The 21986-nt window shown below is 43.0% G+C and overlaps 1 protein-coding gene across 4 annotated transcripts in view; it reads right to left on the reverse strand.

The window, feature by feature from the left end:
• Nucleotides 1-21986, reverse strand: part of ptprub (protein tyrosine phosphatase receptor type Ub) — a 203580-nt gene that overhangs the window by 55984 nt on the left and 125610 nt on the right. For all 4 annotated transcript variants that reach the window (XM_086310943.1, XM_086310942.1, XM_086310941.1 and 1 more), the window contains exons 6-10: nt 17040-17214; nt 14167-14460; nt 8738-9055; nt 3598-3707; nt 81-282 (exon numbers count right to left, since the gene is read on the reverse strand). In XM_086310943.1, the coding sequence (XP_086167069.1) occupies nt 81-282; nt 3598-3707; nt 8738-9055; nt 14167-14460; nt 17040-17214 (1099 nt within the window). The remainder of the gene's footprint in view (nt 1-80; nt 283-3597; nt 3708-8737; nt 9056-14166; nt 14461-17039; nt 17215-21986) is intronic.

Raw genomic sequence — 21986 nt, forward strand, 5'->3', positions numbered from 1 at the left:
CATTTCTATCTTATGATTTAACACCAGATTTCGCACCGTCGCCCACGATAGCACGGATGCTCCGACAGCGGCGCTCCTACCAGAGATGTTAGTGGTGATCTCGGTGAGGGCCGTCTGGCCAAAGCCCTTGGCCGTACGTGCCCGGACGGAGATTAGGTAAGTCGTTCCGGGGTGGAGGTTGGAGAACATGTGGTAGGTTTCGTTCTTGAGCTTTGACACTGTTCTCCTGGGTCCTGGGACGTTGATGCTCGGATCAGATGACTCGATACTCTGGTAGCTGATCTGATGTCAGATAGGGAATAAAAACAGCATTAAAAAACAGTTAAAATGTTTTTTTGCTCTGTTGTTATACCTGCTAACAAACTTCAACTGTGATTTTTTTTTTTTTCCCCCCAGTTGAGTTCATCAAATAGGTGCACAAATGGCTCGGTCATAAGTAGTAAATTAAATATGTCATTGATATGATTCACTTGACATGAAATAAAAACTGCTTCACTAAATAAACATGCTAATTGCTCATGTGGTTTCCAGTTTCAGGTGAATACGTCTTGATTGGCATGGTCGCCATTAGCTCAAAGGCATACGAGCAACATGGAGCTCTGGTGAGAAGCATTGGAAGCCGTAAGTGATTTTCTGACTAAGTAACTCATTATGAAGGCCAGAGACGGAACCTCGCGCACTAAAAAGTATTTCCAAGCATGAAAATCAATACTGTGAAGTGTTTATGAGTTTAATTAACACTTGTTAACACTACGAAATCGGTGCGCGAGAGTGTCCTCAAAAAAGTGTAATCTTTTCAAAAGTTTTTCCTCAAGAGGTGATTAGCTGTGCCTCTACCTCACGAGAATTTCCACTTATGCTCTTTGAAATAGTGGAGAGCTAAATGAGATGACCTTACCGCAATCAGACAAGGGTGAGCGTATTAGGGAAACGTGGAGCTGGAGGAGATCCACTTCACTGAAGAAACGAACACACACACGATGCGTACCGTATGTGCTCGTGCGCGTGCACGTTGCACACACCGGCACTGACGCTCGAGCTGAACCGAAGCTTCTGCTGATTATCATAAGAAGAGCTTAATGTCTGCTCATGCTCGTAGGGAGAAGATAGAATTATGAGCCATCCAGTGACTGAGAAAAGACAGACCACTGTGTTTCTGCTACAAAGGCATTCATAAAAAATGCCAGACCCAGCACAGAAGAACGAGGAGGGCTTGCAGGACAGCTTTCTGGTCGATAGGCTCAGGCAGACTGGTCAATAGTTTAATCTGAGAGAAATGAAGAGGATTTCTACAGCTTTGTATAAAGCTTTCTTTGTCAGTTGAGGAAGATCAGTGTACACTACAGTGTAAAAATCTTGTGCGGCCTCCACTTTATATGTCAAACTGGAAATTCTATTTAATATATCCTTGAGGTGACATTGCAAGAGAAGCCACGGAAGGAAGAGTTGAGCATGGGTAGGCATGCTCAACTCTTCTGCAGACAGAGGGTGTAAAGTAAATGCAAAATGATTGTCCAGCTAAGCAGAAGCCCTACAGCAAAAATTTGTGTATCGATTAAGGTGCCACTCTCTGTTTCTACAGGACAAGAAGACCAAGCCATGTGCTCAAGGGTCAGCAAAAGCATATCCAGTCATCGCTGCTATTTTTGTTTATAAAGACACACATGCATTGTCCGTTGGGTGGAAAAAGAAAAAAGCATAAACTGCAGCAGAGCGGTTGTGTGATTAAGCACATACTTTATCTGTGCTGTGCCAGTTGCAGCAATGCTGAAATTGGTTCAGCAACTAGAGAGGGAAATATTTTCTGCACTAGGCAGGAAACAAAAAAAGAACAGGCACGTTTCAGTTCCAGGAAAATGCTGTTTGGGTTTGTTATTTTTTTTGTATTGCTGGAGATTTTTTTTGTGCTGGTAAAAATATTGAATATAAAGTTAACAACCCCTTAAAAAGAACCTCTAAATTTATCAAACCAAATGGGAAAATTATATTTTATTCTTGACCACAAAAATGGCATGGAAGCAGTAGAACAAACTACATCCACATCCACCTCAGTTTAATTTATGAGTTTAGTCGTATGTATGATGCAAGCAACCCAATAAAGAAACTCAGCCTGCAGTTAAGCGCCTGATCGTGCATTTTGCTTAGCTTTAAGACTTTACCAACTATCCCAGCAGCCCTTTATGTGTTGGAGGTACGTTTTATCCTACAGAGGTCACACAGCAGATGCCTGCACCGGGACTTTTACTGAAACTGTGAGTAAGGCGTCTATACTTTGCAGGCATTATATATTCTGGGGAGGTCTTGCATTGGATGACACCCAGGAGTGATTGCCACTCAAAATCTCAGAAGAAGATCATAGTTGATCTTCTATCATAGTTGAGTTCAGAGTGTCAGTCTCCTTTTTTCAGGCAGCATGTATGACCTACGTCTCTCACATGACACACTGTTGATGGCACACGTGGCACAAATGTTTTACTCACTGGCTCAATGGTCTTTCATTAATTTGCCTGATTTACAAAATTAAGGATGTTTAAATTTATTAAAACTGATTTTTTTTTATTCTTTACATTTGACGTCTTAAAACTCATCCCTGCATCACTTTTCTTTTCAGCAATAGTGTATGCACTCATACAATCCCGATGCTCACTTTTATCACTATACAATACCAATAGGGTTAATACCACTATGCTTTCCATCTGTAGTATATAATATTTAACAACTTTATTTAGAATATTACTGGGTTTTTCTTTGTATTGTCAAAGCCACTTTACAAATAAGGCACCACGGTGCAGGTGGCACGGATAGCTTGGATGGCAGGTAGGGAGAGAAACTGACAGAGACCTCACTCTGCGCCTTTCAACTGAAATGCCGACAGTGTTTAACAGGACGTTGAAATATGATTAAACATAATACTATTTAAACAACCAAAGTCAGGTTCAAATTAAATTTTCCAGCTGTCTGTCAGGGCAGGAGAGGAATATCAGAGTTACTATTGGCTAGAGAATACGAGCTAGTTTGATGGTTTCCTAGCAATAACACGTTTAATATCTGTGTTTATTTTACTGTAGATCAATGTAATTTCATTATTTTAAAGATTCATCTGAGCATATGAAATTCTCTTTTAGTTGTAGTCTAAAATCACTACTGTACAGACTGCACTTAAATAACTGATTCATCATCATCAGACAGTTCAGGATTTTGACATCTATACGTTTGCAGACTTTGTACACAGAAATATTTTCCCAGTTAGTTTCTGGTACGCAAACCATGGCAACCCTGAATAAAGTTCAAGATAAAGCACAGAGAAGTTGATTAATCACCCATCCAGCCACTGGTATTTAACATGCTGATATGCATGGGTACAGCCTTGCTTGTTATTAGATTTGAATATGTTTACACTCCAGAATCATTAAAAGAATCAGCAAACAACAGCACAGCAACCATGTTAGCTGATTAAGTCAACTTTTAAGTCCAGCGGAGCCAACAATGATAACAGAGAGACTACTAAATGCTCGCACCTGCCCCAATCCACCAAACTCTACAACCAATTAAATTTACACATCGAAGAAATTCACCCTCATGTCTCCATGGGCTCACCTCATACTGGGTAATAAGTCCATTGGGCTCAACAGGCTCCTCCCACTTCAGGAAGATCATGTCATCCAGTGGGGTGAAGGTGAGCGACTCCGGTGCGATGCCTCCGGGGACTATGAGAAATTACAGAACAAACATTTGTCAGGGAAACTGAAGGGCTAATCACACAGTGATCCTCTCCTGTCAATATCACAGAGTGAATGTCATTGTGGCCCAGAGCGACGCATCACACAAAGCACTCTGACACACAGAGCAGTAGGCAGGCAAAACTCACAAAAAGGATACAGAACTGCATAAATTATGCACCCATTACAAAGATGAGAAAAAAGAAAATATTATAAAAGAATTATATTTTTTTATTCTGCTTCAGTCAAAGCTTAAATATACTGATGAATATGTGAAGGCCTGAGCTCTCAACTATACATGGTTTTGGGGCCATTCAGTTGAAGTCCTGGTCCCAGCGGTCTGTGCGAGTACTGCGCAGAGGAAGACTGTTATGTGAGATTCAGGCCTGAGGCTAAAGCGAGAGCCAAACAGCTGAGTTGACTGTTTTTTTGAATTGGGTTAGTCAGGACGACAAATTTGCTTATTGGGACTTTTGGAAAAGGTGGTTCTAATTGGCACACACTGTTTGTATTTATACATATACTCATCTTTATCTAAGCAAAAGAAAAACATTCACTCTCTTATTTGGTTGCTCTTTTTCTATCTTTCTCTGTACATATGTGTGTATGTAGCTTTCTGAAAAATCCTGTTTGTTTAGATGTTTTTCCTTTTTTTGGTTCACGGCAGAATTTCTCCTTTAGCCACCACGCAGAAAATCTGTGAAGGCACACAGGAATAATAGGAGATAAGAAATAAGAACCAAATCCTATCTCGGGATTGCCCGAGTCTCAGATATGTTTTCTCTTTTATGTTATTTCCATCTAAAAATGAAATGGATCTTTTGTGATGCTGACTCAGTCAGCCGGTCACCCTTTCTGTATTAATGCGTAAGGGAGAGGGGAGGAGAAGTTTTAATTACACAAAACTGGGCTGATAATGGATTTGTGTATTTTGAACACTGATGGAAAAGCAGAATTACATCAATCTGGCATAACATTATGACCACTGCCAGGTGAAGCAAATAACACTGATTATCTCTTCATCATGGCACCTGTTAGTGAGTGGGTGATATTAAGGAGCAAGTGAACATTTTGTCCTCAAAGCTGATTTGTTAGAAGCAGAAATCTGGCAAACCTAAGGATCTGAGCAAGTCTGAGATGTGCCAAATTGTGATGCTAGATAACTGGGTCAGATCATCTCCAGGACTGTAACTCTGGGATGTTCCCAGTCTGCAGTGGTTTATATCTATCAAACACAAAGAAAGAACAGCGGTGAACCAGCAGCAAGGTTACAGGTGACCAAGGATCACTAATGCACAGAGCTGTTCTGGTAGAAAGGTGTCAGAATCTACATCCGCATTGCAGTTTGTTGTGTACCCCTGTCCCCAAATAAAAGCACCAGCAATGGTCACGAAGCATCAGAACTGGACCACGGAGCCATGGAGGAAGGTATCCACATTTTCTTTGACATCACATGGATGGCCGGTTGTGTGTGCATCGCTTACCATGGTGAAACACCTGGTGTTAGGATGCACTATGGCAGGGGTGTCCAACTCCAGGCCTCAAGGGCCGGTGTCCTGCAGGTTTTTGATCTCACCCTGGGCCAACGCCGCTGAATCAAATGATTCGTTCATTACCAGGCCTCTGGAGAACTTGAGGAGGTAATTTAGCCATTTAAATCAGCCATGTTGGATCAAGGACACATTTAAAACCTATAGGACAGCAGCCCTTGAGGCCTGGAGTTGGACACTATGGGAGGAAGACCAGCCACCGGAGGCAGTGTGAGGCTTTCTACTTGGAAACCTTGGGTCCTGTCATCCATGTGGATGGTACATTGACATATATCAATACCTAAGCACTGAAACCGTATTCCCTGATGGCTGTGGCCTCTTTCAGCAGGGTAGTGCGCCCTGCCACAAAACTAAAATAGTTCAGGAGCACAACAACAAGTTGTTTAGCCTCTAAATTCCCCTTGAAATCTCAATCCAATCAAGCATCTGTGGGATGTGCTCGACAAACAAGTCTAACAAGTCCATGGAGGCTTCATCTTACAATTTACAGGGCTTAAAGGTTCTGTTTCTAACAGCTTGGTGCCAGATACACCAGCACATCTTAGGGGTCGGGTGAAGTCCATGCCTCAATAGCTCAGGGCTTTTTTGCAAGCAAAAGAGGGACGACACAATCCTAGGGAGGTGGTGTATGTCCACAAAATTATAACATGGGACAGTTTCAATGTGGGAAGCCTGCACTTATTATGAGAACATACAGTGAGCTAACCCCAGACCGCAGTTTAGCATGTGACAAACTGAGCAAATGCTTTAAGGCAATAAAACGTTGGACTGCCAACATTTAGTGGGAACCACATATTATTGGAACTTGTACTTTGTGATAATTGGAGAGTGGAGGGTTTCTGTTTGTTTGTTTTTTAAGAAAATAACATTTATAATATGAAGGCCTGATGAATGACGGGTTCTTTGGCTGTTAAGGAGCGAGAGCAGCTTTAAGATTTTTCCCAGCTGCTCTAATATTAGTACACCTTGCTAATGTTACAGCTTTTTAAAGCAACAGTCCTACAATATTCTCACCTTCATCAAGGTTACAATGCTTTTGAAGAAAAGTGTTTCGGAAAGGTGTTGATTGGATTTTTTATTTTAATCTCGGAAGCGCTCAGCTTTTTGTTTCTCTCAGTTGTAGGGTTGCCAACTCCCTGAAAAATAAATAAGGGACACCTCGTGGCCAGGGCCGGGCAACCCAGTTGTCTTCACCCTTCCCAGTGTGGTAGCTCTTTTTTTTGTGTGTGAAATTATTTTTTAACCATTTGACTTGAATTTGATTTAAGCAGATGCATATTCTTTGTGATATGACCATATGGGAAACAAATGATCATTTAGCCATTTATTTTTAGCTCAAAATGACAACATTAACACAGTAAAACAGGTCTCTTTCTTAAACAGAAGCCTGTCATGCTTAACTTTTGAGAATATAAGTAAATCTTTCTTTAAAAGAACTCTGTCCTGCTTAACTTAAAATTATATAAATTAATAGAAAACAATAGAACAAAATCATTCTTGTAATTGTGCACATTTAGTGCATTTAGTACAACTGGCTTCAGTTGAGGTATTATTTCAGCTTTTCTAAAGCTAATCAGGTTTGTAAACCCACTTGTTCCCATGATTACGCATCATAACTCATCATCATTATTCATCTATGTATTACTTTTATGTATTAGTGATCTATTTGTTGTAATCATCTATCCTTGCAGTTGTTTATTACACAAAATAAGTTATATTATCACACTTCTGGCCACATAGCGCTGATATTCACTGCACATGCCCATATTAACCTTAACCAGAGGGTTTAAACAACAAACCAATGTTTACATACCATATCTGCTTCTGCCGTGGCCTGGTGGACAAGAAATTGGTTAAGGGTTCCCCGAGCTTTCACGCCCCTCATGTTCTTCATGTGCCCACCACTAGAAGCATGCCTATGGAAAAAGTGCGCCGGCACACAGTGCAGTGCGCTTTAAAGGTGTTATGGTGTATTTTCCCAGCCAGGTGTTTCCCTTTTCCCATTCCTCCCTGTACTTTTGCAGCCTATTTTTCTTTCTCTGAGCGAACAAACATTGCTGCTCTAATGCTGGGCTTACACTGTGCGATTTTTGGCCCATTTTGAGCGGATTTTTGAGTCGTGCGACCGATTTGGTGATCGGCCCGATTTTGGCCTTCATCGTGCATCGTGTAGTATACGTGGGGTAAGGAGAAGCGATTAACACCTCGAGCAGCTCCCGATCATCAATCGCTCGTGAGCCGCTCACACTGCTCACACTGCTCACGCGCAAACACGTAAACGTCGGTGAAAAAGACGGCGCAGCACGGCTGTGCAGCGTGTGATCTGGACACAAGCGATGGAGGCACAACTTGTAGAACTTTGGAAAGCTCATCCGAGCCTTTTCGATGTGGCATCACAAAATTATCACGACCACAACAACCGTGAAAATAGTTGGATCTACACTGCTGCTCATTCACAGCTGCCTGATCATGTTTTTTATTAGCAATTTAGCAAAGTTGATGGTGGTGTGTCTGTGTGAGTGAAAGACAGAGAGAGAGAGCGACAGATTTTCTGTTATAACCTTCATGTTATGGAGGCACAGTGTGAGCACTCAGGTCGCATCAGAGCATCGGGCGGTATAGTGTGAGACCTGCATCGTGACCTACCAACTTCTAACCCCTGCGAGTCAATCGTGCAGTTTGAGCAGGAGCTGAATAACGTGACTGAAAAAATCGCACAGTGTTTGCCCAGCTTTAGGTGTACTGTCGTCCGAGACTTGCACCGCAGTGTCTGCGTTTGTTTCCCTGTTGGCCATGCTTCTTGTTGTGGTCATCTGTTGTCTTCCGGTATTTTCTCCGTAAGCGACCTTTCATCGACCAATGAGATGAGCGGTAATCTGAATTGTCATACTCGAATTGTCATAAGTGTGCTGTCAGCTCATTGGTCACAAAGCAGGAGAGGGGCTGGGAATTATGCTTTCCAACAAAGCGTTAATTCCATTAACATTTATAGACTACTTTTGATTCTCACTGTATTACGGGACAAAGTGCGTCCCTTATTAGCTCAATACGGGACGTGTGCTTTTGTTTCTAAATACGGGACGATTCCGTATTTTAAGGGACGGTTGGCAACCCTACTCAGTTGTACTGCAATATAAAGCAAGGTGATTCTGTTATTTAGCCTCCCTTCATTGATTTAAATGAGGTGGAAAAGATAATAAACAGAAACACCTGCTAGTAGGAAACAACGAGTTCAACAGCAACACAGACTACATCCGCCATTATAAAACAGTTTCACTGAAATCATTAGAACTTTAAGAAACATTTGATCAGATATTAATGTTGCACTTTGCTGCAGATCTAATAAACTGGTAGTGAACCTTGAATGTGTAGCATTCATCCAGTGGCTCTATTCGGTTTTAGTTTCTCTGCGCTCCGTCTTTTACCATCTATCTACTGTCTTTTCTGTAATCTCCTTCTGGGACTTACTGTCCTCCTCCGTCTGAAAGGTGACCTCTCTGCCCTCTTTCTTCCCCTCTGGATTTGCCAGTGACAGACGGACATGGATGGCATGGTAGGGTGGCAGATCACGCAGCGTGAAGCGTGAGGCATTGTGTTCCACTGCAAGGCACTCGCGTACGGTGGTGTTGTGGCCGCCGCCTCCTCCCGCCATGGTGTAGCGGTAGCACAGGGACACTGAGTAGGTGTGGCAGCGTGTCAGGTTGAACGCCAAATTCTCCCACTGCAGGGACAACTGCCTGGGCTGGATATCTGTGGCGGCGAGTCCCCGTAATGCGCGCATGGGCTCTGTGAGAGATTGAGGAAAAGGATATGAGAGATACGGACAAGACACAGGTAAGCTTTTATTGTGAAATATTGGATTTTTGACAGAACATCCAGCAAATAGCCTGCATTACTAATATAACAGGACCACCCGGGCAGTTTTCAAGCTGTTCCTCTTCTACGTGCCGCCATACTGCCCTGCCACAGTGCAGAGGTCATTTTGCTGCCAGCACAACACACCCACATCCCTGATGGCAGAACAGGAACTCACACCAATTGCGCTAATTAATCGGACAGGCCGCGGGTTGCTGTTGCACTCCCACCAGTCTCCTCCCTTTCCCCTACCGCAGAGCAAAGTGGTCATGCAGTTGTTTCACTCCTTCGCCCTGAGGTTTAATCCACATACAAAAAACACAAGAGCATTCACTTCCGCTGGTCAGTGTTACTGACGGGTCATCGCTGTGGCCCGGTCCATATTTTTAGAAGGCACCGAGTTAATTCTGGTCACTGGCGGGTTAACCCCGACTTTCTCTAACTCGTACTAAAAGAACAACAGCTGCGTCTGTGATATTCCCCTTGAATTTATTTGCTCACTGAAAGATACAGAGAGCCTCTATACCCAGAGGCACAGACCAGCCAGTGTTCGGGAGGACGTCCGAAACTGAAGCAAGGCCAAGTTAAGCCAAGGACATCCTCCGTATCAATGGAGGTATTTATCAGTGGAAATTATTAACACAATCAATGCCGTTTTTGTCAAGCAATATGCTACATAATGCATTGTATGGCTTTATTCTTTTAATAGGGCACGATGAGTAATGGGCCAGGGAGGCAGGGAATGACAGCAAAGATATCGGGTACAGCAAGAGATCAGTGGAGTTTGAGGTTACTGGCCAAGGTCTTCATTCCCTCGCTGACTTGCACACTCAGAGGGATTCTCGCTGCAGCACAGATTAGTGCAGAGAACTTAAATAAAGTGGCTAATGCATCACTGCATTAAGACAAGTATTATCTGAGAAAATGGATTCAAAAGGTGCTCTGTACTTGTGCAAGGACACACAGGCACACAAACAGACATCACATACATATGTACATATATATATATATATTTCAGACTGTCTGAGACACTTAGCTAGAGCAGTGGAGATTTTATGACAGTTCCAATCTATACTAAAGGTCTCTGCAATCACCAACTTTCTCTTTTAATTTGCTATCTGGCATCTCAGGGTAGATGGAAATATGAACAGAGCATTGATCTGAACCTCATCCAGAGTAATGTGACGGTAGATAAATGGGTGGGCACGGTAATCGCACCGTAGTAGACTGCACCCAGTAAGAAATGTTAATGTACCATTGTTCAGTGTGACTGAGGATTGTCTTGATGGTGCAGTTGACAGTCTGCACAGTCTGGGAGCTAAATAAAGAGAGGCATTTAACTGCTGAGTTGATGAAAGTGCCACCAAAGCGGCCACAGTGTGCTCATTATGGGTTTTCTCAAAGTGGACATTTGTGCCAGCCCCTTCCCCTAGCCTCGTCTTATTTGTCTGTATGCCACGGGCACCCGTTCCCTGGCACCCCGTGGCATGAAAACTGCAGCCGTCCCAACATGGACGAAAGCCCACAGCACCGTGGTGATGAACGGAGATTGGAAGTTAGAGAAGATGTGATTGGTTCTGGTTTACTTCCTCTAAAATTGTAGCATGGGACAGCAGCAGTATAGATTGTGTTATACAGACATTCACTCACACCCTGGTGCACAGAAATCCAAATCTGCCCATATAGGGAATTCTGCCTCTGAATGGAAGACATGATAAACGACATGCCAAGTAAGGCAAAGCACTTGTGTTCCTAATGTGCCTAATTTTAGTCGGGCTCCAGCGTTGGCTCCCTCTAACAGACCAAAAGCATCACGGGCAGGGGCTTTCCAGAAGGTTCAGTGACCCAGCAGCAGGTGGAAGCCCATTAGCATAGTTTGGGGACCACCTGCAGTACAAACGCTCGCCTCTCCTCTGTGGTTTACTTGAGGGGCTTCAAGCTGTGCTAATGCACCGTGCTGATAATCACAGCAATGGCTCATCAGGCACACCTGGATGACCATCGGAGCCAGGTGGAGACCGTGTTCACATTCACGGCCATTAGTTTTACAGCAGCGGCGCTAGGATGGCTCGCCACCACGAGGATGTATATGTGCACAGCGCAGCCGGCTAGCCAACATGCTTCACCATGAAAGAGCCAGATTAGTCACGGTGGTGAGACACGGCTTCGGGAGAGGAAATTCACTTCCTAAATACAAAAGAGGGTCCAAAATATCCCTTCTGTTCACCGGATAATTACAACCTTCCCCGAAACCAAACCACAACAACAACAGCAACCCCGCCGATCTATTTTCTCATACTTAAATGTAATCGGGCCAGCAGCGAGTGCATGTGCGTCTGTCTGTATTCAGGATTCAGCAGAAGCATGCAGGGTGAGCAGGGGTGGCGTGCACCAGATGGTTTGAAGGTTTGGGTCAGGGGAACTCTGGGAGACAGCCGGTTATTAGAGCTACTGAAGGGTCAAGAATGTGAGACGCACCAGGAGGAGATTCATAGTGTTGAAGTGTATAACAAAATACACACGTGTCAGAACTGTAAACACTGATTTGTGTCATGCAAAAGCCAATCAAATGAAGCCCCCACAACACACACAGACACACACGTATATATATGTACAAGATACACTGATGGGCCAAATTAATTTCACCTACACTTCCTCTGTGTTGAACTAGTGCTGCATCTAAATGCCCTGTTTAACAGCTCAGCAAACACAGCAGTATTACTTATCCCACACATGGCTGAACAACCTAATGTCACAGTGGTTGAAATGTAAATACATCATTAAAGGCAGAGTTTAGTGACTTTCACAAACACCGATAGCAGCAACTGTGAAAGCAATTTCCGTACGTTATGATTCCGCTCTCGCTTCACCTCTCGCACGCTCGCTTTCATTTTTACTCTCACTTTGAAAAACTACCCCGACTCCACCGCCATCGCCTTCCCTCTACTCCACTTCTTCTTGCTATCAACCTTTTTTTTTTTTTGTTGGGAATTTTCTCGGTCTCTCGTTGTTGCGGAGCGGTGTGTGGGGATAGGCGAAGGAGGGCAGAGAGCTCACTCACGGCGCCTGATGAATGAGGGGTGTCTCTGGCTGTTGGGAGAGGAGAGTAGCTTTAATATGTCATTGGAGAGGAGGCCAGGGAGGCTCTAGTGGAGCACGGTAGGAAGATATGTGAGGGATGGTGTGTGGCAGGGAGAGACCGTTGGGCATAGAGAAGAGTGATGACCATGGAAGACGTGAATCCACAGACTGCCTTTGGGTAACACAAAGCTCTCCATTTTGTGTGTCTGTGACTACATCGCACACATTGCAGATTCAGGCAGCGGTAATGACTACCTGCAGCTTCTGTGTGTGCATCTGCAGTAACACAGTTTGTTGTATGTATATTTAAAAGAGAGCACGGTTATGGGGCCCTGCTCTTCTCCTGGGTGTTCTGTGTCTGAACAGTGACGAACGACAGAGACGGGAAACGCGAGCGGGACAAAATGAACAAAAACAATAAAAAGGCTTGATCAGAGCCTTAAAATGGACCAGAGAAAAATGATGATTTGGGGAATTGTTAAGTGTTAGTCTGAATACTGTAAGAGTCAAATGATAATGAGCTGTCTCTTTTTAAATTACAGTAGGCAGAAATCAACATTGTTGAGTTATTATTAGCCAAAAAATCTGCTTTTTTCACTGTTTTCTGACAAATCAAGAAAATCTTTCACCTGCTGATTCTTGTCCATTTGTTACACTAGCCAAATAAAATTTCTGTCTCCTCCAGTAGATACCAAAGAAGCCCTTTTTTAGACTAGCTACTGCAGTCAGCCAGCTGTTATCTTTTAAATAACCGTCAAAGCAATATTGCTATGCTGGCAGCAAATAAAGTCCCTTTCAGTCTCCTTGGCTACAGAGTTCAGAGAACACCAGTGATAACAAATATGCCTTTCTTATGAGATAAGTGCAGTATATGCAGCGACTGAGTCAGAACTTGTCTATCAGCTTCTCACTGATTGAATTTTAGCAGATTATCGTGACCAGCGCAGTCTCATATTGTAAGCTTCCTTTAAGTTACAGTGTGTGGCTGTTGGGCATCAGTACAATGAGCTGAGGGTCTTTATTAGAACAGCTTCATCATAAGAAGGGGCCATATCTACAAGTATTATCATAGCCAAAATTAAAAGTATAAGCCTATCTGATTTAGAAATTCACTGAGCTGAGCTAAAGTAGAGGATGAGAGCTGCCTCGCACTTTACAGTTTATTAGTGTTCAACGTACTTTATTCTCATATGGTTTGCTCGGGGGTACTGCATTGCCTAAATAATGCAGATACCTCAGAGGTTTTTCAGAAACACAACGTGTTGTTTGTTTGGTGAGCTATTTCCACGCAATATCAACCCCCAATAAAAAAAAAAAAAAGATGTTTAAAAAAAGAAATGTTCTCACTTTTGTAACAACTCCAAAAAGGAAACAGCTGACAAGACTGTCATCGTCTCCTCACACATGACAGCATACAAGATTTAGAGCTGCACACTGGCATAAACAAGATGTTAACGATAAGGCAGACATTCATCTGTTATTCAAATTAAAGCTTCCCCGTGGAGCTTTCGAGTGGAGCGTCTTCTTATTGTCTCGTGCACACGCACTAAGAGGCACGTCGACGTGAGGTGGCGTGACAGGTAGCGGGCCATGGAAAATATCAACGAGCCGGCACAAGCAGGAAGGACTCGTACTGCTTAATAGTAAACACGTAAACCGAGGTTGAAGCTTTGCAAGAAGGGAAGCACAATCATGTGTGTGCATATCAGGGATATGCAAAATGAATTTTGGGTGATTAGCAGCAATTTTTGTCTGCTTACAAGGAATCTCCAGAGAGTACCGTGCAGTATGGATGATACACTCCTCAAGAGTGTGTTTAGCTCCTTATGTCATCGTTTGGTACATTTACCCCATTAATCTTCTTTAAATCCTTAAAAGAAAACACACTTCCTGTGTTAAAAGAGAGAATATATACAGCATAAAATCCCATTTTTATGAGTTTGGGAACAATTATTAGTCACCTGCACACTTGGTCCTGCTCACGAGAGGAGGTCCCGGAGGGCCGGTTCCGCCCTCTCCCGGTCGAGTCAGCAGCACGCTGATGTGATACTCTGTGTCTGGATCCAGGTGCCACAGCTTATAGGTGACCATGTTGACTCCATGCACCTCTGACCATGGAGACTGGCTGGCACGATACTCAATCTCCTTCCTGATAATAGGGCCATCTCCCAGGATAGAGTTGGTGTTGAGCTGGATGATCAGGTAAGTGGAGCCAGCACGCAGAAGCTGAGGCGGCGCAATGGGGGATGGGGGTACTGTCGGAGAAAATGAAAAGCAGTGTTTTCTCGTTTTGCTGGTTAAGAACACATTGGTATTGATAAAAGCACTTCCTGGCAGGCCGGCAGCACTGCTGCACAATCTAGGGTGGTAAAGTTGTGCTATTAATTTTACTAATCAGGCGTATGCAAATAGATTTCTGGCTATGTTAAAGCCCACTGAGTCTTAAATGAGTCTCCAGAGACTGCAGGATGTGAGCAGGTCAAACTATGTTCAAATAGCAGATTAGTCATACCTATTAACGGGGCGTTCAGAGCCTTGCATACATTTTTTAGCAAAGGGGTGAATGCAAAAAACAGCTGTGCATGCGTCGCATTGAACGTGACATTCCCTGTAACTCAGACAATAATTACTGTGCGTGTTTTTCTCCAACTTCTCAGACAGCCGGCCACCACGATGAAAGAGCTGAATACATTACTGCTGGTAAAGCCTGGCAAACTGAGAATTAATACCACTGCCCACGTCACTTTCTGGCAGATCCAAGCCGCTAAACACTTACACAGGCAACCGTGAGAGTGAGGGATGGGAAAGCCAAAAGAAATGTGGACAAAGCATGAGAAAAGATCAGAGTTAGATCTGTGGCTGTGACTAATCCTTCATCCCTGCCTCTGTCTTTTATGGCCCTCCTCTCTGTGGGTTTTTCGACAACTTCACCTCTACTCTGTATTGCTTCTTTGTGCCTGCAGCAGCTCATCTTTTAACTGTCAATGGATGCATCTATAATAAAAGGCCAAATTTGAGCAAACAGGCAAACAGCCAGTGCGATTACCTTCAAAGTATCTCACCTACCCCTTTCACACTTTAAGTAGACTCAATTTTATCTGCTAATTTATTGTATCCCCCCCTTAGTTCATTAATAGTTGTCACTTCCATGAAAACAAAGCAAGCTCTCAGTGCTAGTGTCTGTTTAATGTGGGACTCCTCGTCGGTGCAACATTTGTTTCTGCCAATGCATTTTCAAATATGCTTAGGACAGAATATGTGTGCACATATAAACTCAGGGCCCACAACAATAGCCCGAGACATACGGACAAGGTAAAACTGTTTTATTAATCATGTAGCTATCTCCGAGCCCTCCGTGGAGCAGTAGAAGGGTTTACTATGATTCTCGCATTCTTTCTGCATTATATAAACGAGTAGATCCAACTCATTAAGGGGATGATTAGGCTCTTTTTAGCAGAGCAGAGGGGAAAAGGGATTTATGAAAGCCTTGTTAAGTCAGCGAAGAGCACAGCCAGTTATGGAGTTTCAGGCAGCTGACATGAGAATAACTTAACTGGCCATCGCATTTACTGGTGGTGCAGCCTTGCCAGAAAGAACATCTTTGTCCTGATTATAACAAAATAAGGAAAGCAACAACCACAAAGACACAATGACACTTATTCACTGAGAGTGTGAGCAAATCACAGCCATCTGTCAAGTACATTCGCTGTGTCCTGGTTTTCTGGCACTCGCTGGTTAACGTTCTAGCAAAGGGGGCTCCTTTTTGCAGCAAATCAGTCTATCGCGACACTAAAATCAACCCACGTTGTCTTATCAGTAAAAGGACTATGGAAGCGAGGCATTACAAAGCTCATATGTGCCATGTTCACAATGTAATTTAAGCATGTGAGCATCCTAACATTCACTAACTCGTAATAAATACAGCTGACGTTGATGGATGGTTTGAGATTATGGTGCTGCAAAAAAAAAAAAAAAAAAAAAAAGACAATCTCATGCATGTGCCCAGCACTTTAAAAAAACTACAAAAGCAGGGGGCTTCCTCGTGGTGGGATCCTAACTGTTGGCTAAAATTCACAGCAGCCCATCCAACGGTTGTCCACCAAAGTGGTGGACTGCACCAATCTATCAGCCAGCCAAGCGACAGACACTGATATCCACAGAGCCACTCTGCTAGCTTGGCTTAAAAACTCCTTTTGAGCTTGTCCTCACTCTCATTTGCGCTCCATTCGGTCTTTAAAAACATAATAACAAGAGCATACAGTAGAGGACAAGGGGATTGAGAATCCCTTACATCCTTATTTTCCTTTCTTTACTTTGCTGAGGGCTCGGGTTTGTTATGCCAGCAAACCATCCCGCAAGCCATGTCATTACTATGCTGTCAAAGCGGTGGTGTTGGGCGGTGGGGATGGAGTGAGTAATGGTAGTGAGGTCACCATCTGCGCTACATGATATGACAAGGGCTGCAGGAGTCCCAGGCAAGTGAACTGCCTTCTGACAGAGAGCTGAAGAGCTCAGTATGGCAGTCTATCTGGCAACTACAGCTCAGGATGCCGCACATGCCAGGGAGACTGTGGATATCACTTAAAAAGCCTTCAAGTGGTCGCTGTAGCATACAAATTGTGAAATAAATTAGAGATAAATGCGCGAGACATTCGCAGTCATGCACAAATGATATCCTGTGGGTATCTGTTTCCTTTTTAATTCTTCTTTCAATCACATGCAGTACTGTACTGTGTCCAAGAAAAGCAGGAAATCATAACGGCTGGGATGATGGAGAATGAAGGCTAAAAGAAAACAATAATAACAGTCAGAGAAAAGGGAAAAGGATGTTTACCTTTGACAACGAGTTCAGCAAAGTTTGAGACTCCGGAGCCTCTGGGGGACTGAGTGACGCAGCGGTAAAGGTCTTGATCAGTTCGCTGGACGCTGTCGAGCTGGAAGGACACCACAAAGCGCCGATGGCTCAGGTGCTTGACTGACGCCATTGTTAAAATGTCCCCATTGTGTCTCTGGAAAGCAGAAAAGGACATGGTCAGAGAAACCAGGATAGGCCATGACCTGTCCCTCTCACACGCACACAGATATAAATCATCTTATACAGCACAATAACACAGTCTTTTACACCCGCACGCACATAAGTGTAGATGTTTCTGTAGTAGTGTGAAAAATTCACAAAATACAAATGCATAATAACTCTGAATGACGTAGTCAGAGTCTTTAAAATCTAGAGCTATGCAAAAAAAGGCAGGCATTAAAGGCTGAGATGTCCTCACTGTTACTCTTTAGCATGAGTCAAGTTGTCAACACCCAAGATCTTTGGCATGGGATAATGCAACATGATAAAGTCTCTCCATTACAGCCTCGACATCTTTCAGACTCAGTGTCCCAGTTTGTAATGAAGGCCTGAAGGACGGCAGAAGACAACGGCTGTCACATACTGAGTGGCCCTCACCATGACTGGAAACTGACCTTCAGTTGTAAAATTAGCGGAGTGTCCCTTCAGCTGATGGAAGACCTCGCTGACTGACTCACTAATTAAAACTGATTTTTAGCAAATATTAGTTATTTAAAGGCATGAAAAATATGCAGATGTTCAATCTGCATGGAGTTGTATGCTTTACGTTGACAGTATTAGTATTACAGAGCATGTTTGTGTCATATCCACGCGGAATCCCAGAATAGCTGGGGATGTTTGCCTGTAATGTTATAGCATATACCATCACCAGACACTTCATTAGGTATACTCTGCAACTTTTGCAGTTTTTTTCTGACTTCTGACTCTGGCACCAGTAAAACAAGCTCCTGAAAACACTCCTCAGAGATTTGGGTCCATATTAATGCAAAATAGCATCACACAGCTTCTGCAGATATGTCAGCTGCATATCCAAGTTGAGAATCTACTGTTCCACTACATCCCAAAGGTGCTCTATTAGATTGAGATCTGGTGACTGTGGAGGCCATTTGAGTACAGTGAACTCATCGTCATGTTTAAGAAACCAGTTTGAGATGATATTCGCTTTGTATCACTGTGCGTTAACCTGCTGGAAACAGCCATCCAAAGATCAGTACACTGTAGTCATAAAAAGTCAGTAATAATACTCAGGTTATGAAAATCACTTAGTACTAAAGAGCTCAAAGTGTGCCAGGAAAATATCCCTGATACTATTACACCACCACCTGTCTGAACAATTGATACGAAGCAAGATGGATCCATGCATTCATGTTGCTTATACCAGATTCTGACCCTACCATCTGAATGTTGCTCCACACATCCAACCAGTCAGTGTTTTTCCAGTTTTCCCTTGTTCAATTTAAGCTTGTGCAAATTGCAGCCTCAGTTTCCTGTTCTTAAGTGACAGGAGTCACACCCACAGTAGTCTTCTGTTGCTGTACCCCGTTTAACATATTCAGAGATGCTCTCCTGCATATCTTGGTTGTAAGTAGCTTTTATTTTGAGTTGCTCTTGTCCTCCCATCACGCAGTCTGGGCATTCTTCTCTGACATCAACAGAGGTCAGCAGTTTCTGAAATACTCAGACCAGCCAAACAACCAGCAAATGGTGCCAGACTGGCACATTCAAAATCCCATTCAAGTAACAAGAAGCTGACCAAGCATAGCTAATAAAGCAGCTGGTGAGTTTAGGTGTATAAGGAGTCTTTGCCTTCTTTTAGTTTTCCTGCCTTCTATTTGCCTCTGCTCCCTTGTTTTGGTACTTTGTTTACTTTGTCTTTTAAGTACGGGTTCATTATGTTTCATACACTGATGTTTTTATTATAAACACCCTTGCACACAACATCCAGCCTTCCCTATTAGCACGGGACACACACACACACACTAACAACCTTTATGGTTGCCTCCACAGTTACCGCACCGTGAACTCCTGGAACACAAAGCTAATAATGTAGCAATACACAAATTATTGCTATCTGGGTCACTTCTAGTTAGAGCTGTGTGATTAAAAAGAAGAATCGTCCAGTTGTGTACAATTTCATTAGAATGGAAGGACCATCTCCCTGATTTAATCATGCAATATTACGATCAGACGTGCTTTAATGAAAACAAATGAAATCTTGTTAAAATAATAGTGATTACGGGGGTAATATATGTCATGAGCGTCGTGCCCTAATGGAGCCCATCTTCGACTTCATCTGTCCTTAGCGTGCAATGTTATTGAAGCAAAACATTTAACCGTTCAACAGTTACAATCGGGAGACAGATGGACTTTAATGCATCAAAGTTTAATCACTTTAGCACAGATAATACTTGAATGATGGCATGAAGAGGCACGAAAGTGCAGAAATGGCCGCTGCTGGCTCTGAGAGGCACCAATCTGTCTGCACTTCAGAGGATGGGGTGTATGTGCTTGTGTGTCTATGTGCAGCTTCTGTGTGTGTAGGGCTAGGCCTGGGTCTACCCTGAGCATTGATCCCCACATTGCTATTAAGGGTGGGCCTCTACGTTGCACGGTGGAGGCTCCACTGGGTGTCAAGCGGTTCTCGGGGGCCCGGAGTCTGGGGCCCCCATCCTTAGCTTGGCCGGGATGATTGGCCGCTGCCTCTGGTCCTCTGGCACTCTTGCCCTTGGCTGTAGAAGCTCCATCCAGGACCTCCAGGGTCTTTCCCTGTCTGCCTCTAGCTCTTGGGGGGGCATGGTTGGAGTGTGACCCACATTTTCAAGTATGTTTCATCACAAATGATCTCACACACACACACACACACACACACACACACACACACACACACACACACACACACACACGTCTGTCTGTTTCATCCTCACCCCCCCTTTTCTTTTCTCTATTCCGCCACTTTTTTCTCCAGTCTTTCACGCCCTGTTCACTTTAGCAAAATATTCACACAGATAGTAATATGAATAATAAAATAAAATAAAATAATAAGATTACGAGAGGAGCCTACAGTGAGTCCATAGTGCTCCTCTTGGTAAAGCTAATGTGTTTGACACAACAAAGCATTCACACCTAAGCAGTCTTAGCAAAAAAAAGAAAAAAGAAAAAATGTCCGCTTGTTTCAGTCTAAGAAGAATGGAAAGAAAAGCGAGCTGTGGCAGAAAGTAGGAAGTGGAGAAAAAACTGTGACAGAGAAAAAAGAGGCTCCAGTGAATGTTGCATGATGCACCTAGCTGTTGCACTGTGAGAGGCCTTTCTCACTTGTTCCACACCATTAAAACCACTAGCATTTGTCACATCCTCACTGTTTCAGAATAACACATTGGCTCTGGCATTTTTTTCCTCATGTTTTCAGGCCATTCTCTCCGCGTGTGAAATAGTGGACATGAATCATCATTCTAGTACTTTTGATCCAACAGCTTTCACAGAATGAGAATGTGAGCGTACTGTGATTAGCAGCGAGACCTCTGGGTTACACTGGGCCATTTGGGCTTCTGTCATACTGCTGATTTGAGGCTTTCAAAAAGCCACAGACCACAGGAACCTCAGGCCGAGTCTTGCAAACAAACACATAAACACACACCCCCTGATTAGGGTTAAAAAGTCAACAAATCTTGTAACCGCAGGAAAAAGAAAAAAGAATACAGTAATGTATCCTTCCTGCATCTTTTCTATTCCTGTTTTTTTGTTACTTGGCCGGTGAATTACAGAAAGGAGACAGCAGAAATCAGAATAAATCAGAGTAAATCAAATAGCATGCGATCACTTCATGTTACATAAACAATCTGGCTATAGCTAATTGGCGAGGAAACGACAAAAACGATCTGTTAATCTGGCAGGCGTGTACGGTTGAGACTGCGGTACAGCTGGTACTGCAGACACAATCAACACGAAAGGGCACAACAACAGAAAACAGCCTGAGAGGTGCATGTGTGGAGCAGACAATGGAAGAGGACAGCTGAAGGTAGAAGGGAGGTAGGAGGGGAAAAAAAGCATTCCAGTGGCCTGAAGATCTCATTACAGTAGGCGTCTCTAGGGTTATGCCTAGAGATGGCACGATACCACTTTTTTATGTCCGATACCGATACCGATATCATAAATTTGGATATCTGCCGATACCGATATGAATCCGATATAATGTTTTTTAATCAACAAAACTGTTTTTTTTTAAATATCTTGCTGCATTTTGTATAAGTTCATACTCAAGTTTAAAACAACAACTACACTAAAGCTATTCTGTTATACCTATATGCAAAAAAAAAAATATTTCATAGTTCAGCAATACTGATCAATCTAATAAACTTAAACCTACACCATCCTCCCTATTCTGGTATTTTAAAGAGTACTTAGCATAAATATTAAGCAACCTAACTAACTAACAACTCCCAGCAACAACAAAAATAAATAAATAAAAAATAGGGAACCACCCCTCACGCTCCACCTCATGATGCTTAATCGACGTAATCAACCTTAATTTGATGCAGTGTGAAAAAAAATGCACAGAAATCAATTATTTTTCAAGAAATATTAAATAGATTCAACATCTTTCTTCAACAAAATTGCAGACTGCACAGATGGTACCTTCCCAAAGGAAAAAGTACTATAGCTTACTAGGGTATATATATTAGACTTAATAGTCACTATATACAGTAATGGACTTCTATTCATTTTACATCAAATTAAAACTTTGGGTGTAAGATTCGGATAATTATTTATTAAAAGCGAGACATTTTAAATGAGAATAAGAAAGAAAAGTATGTCTTTGTGCCCCCTTTTCCCAGTTAATGCCCTATCGGCCCCCCTGGCTAAACTTTGCTAGATCCGCCCCTGTACAGTTACCAGCCGTCAGCTACGTAGAAAAAGATCCTCGAGTAG

Source organism: Aulonocara sp. 'chitande type north' Nkhata Bay, linkage group LG11, assembly GCF_057382095.1.
Source record: "Aulonocara sp. 'chitande type north' Nkhata Bay isolate Kocher_YH1m ecotype deep benthic linkage group LG11, A_spYH_male_GT1.1, whole genome shotgun sequence".
Taxonomy (NCBI): Eukaryota; Metazoa; Chordata; class Actinopteri; order Cichliformes; family Cichlidae; genus Aulonocara; species Aulonocara sp. 'chitande type north' Nkhata Bay.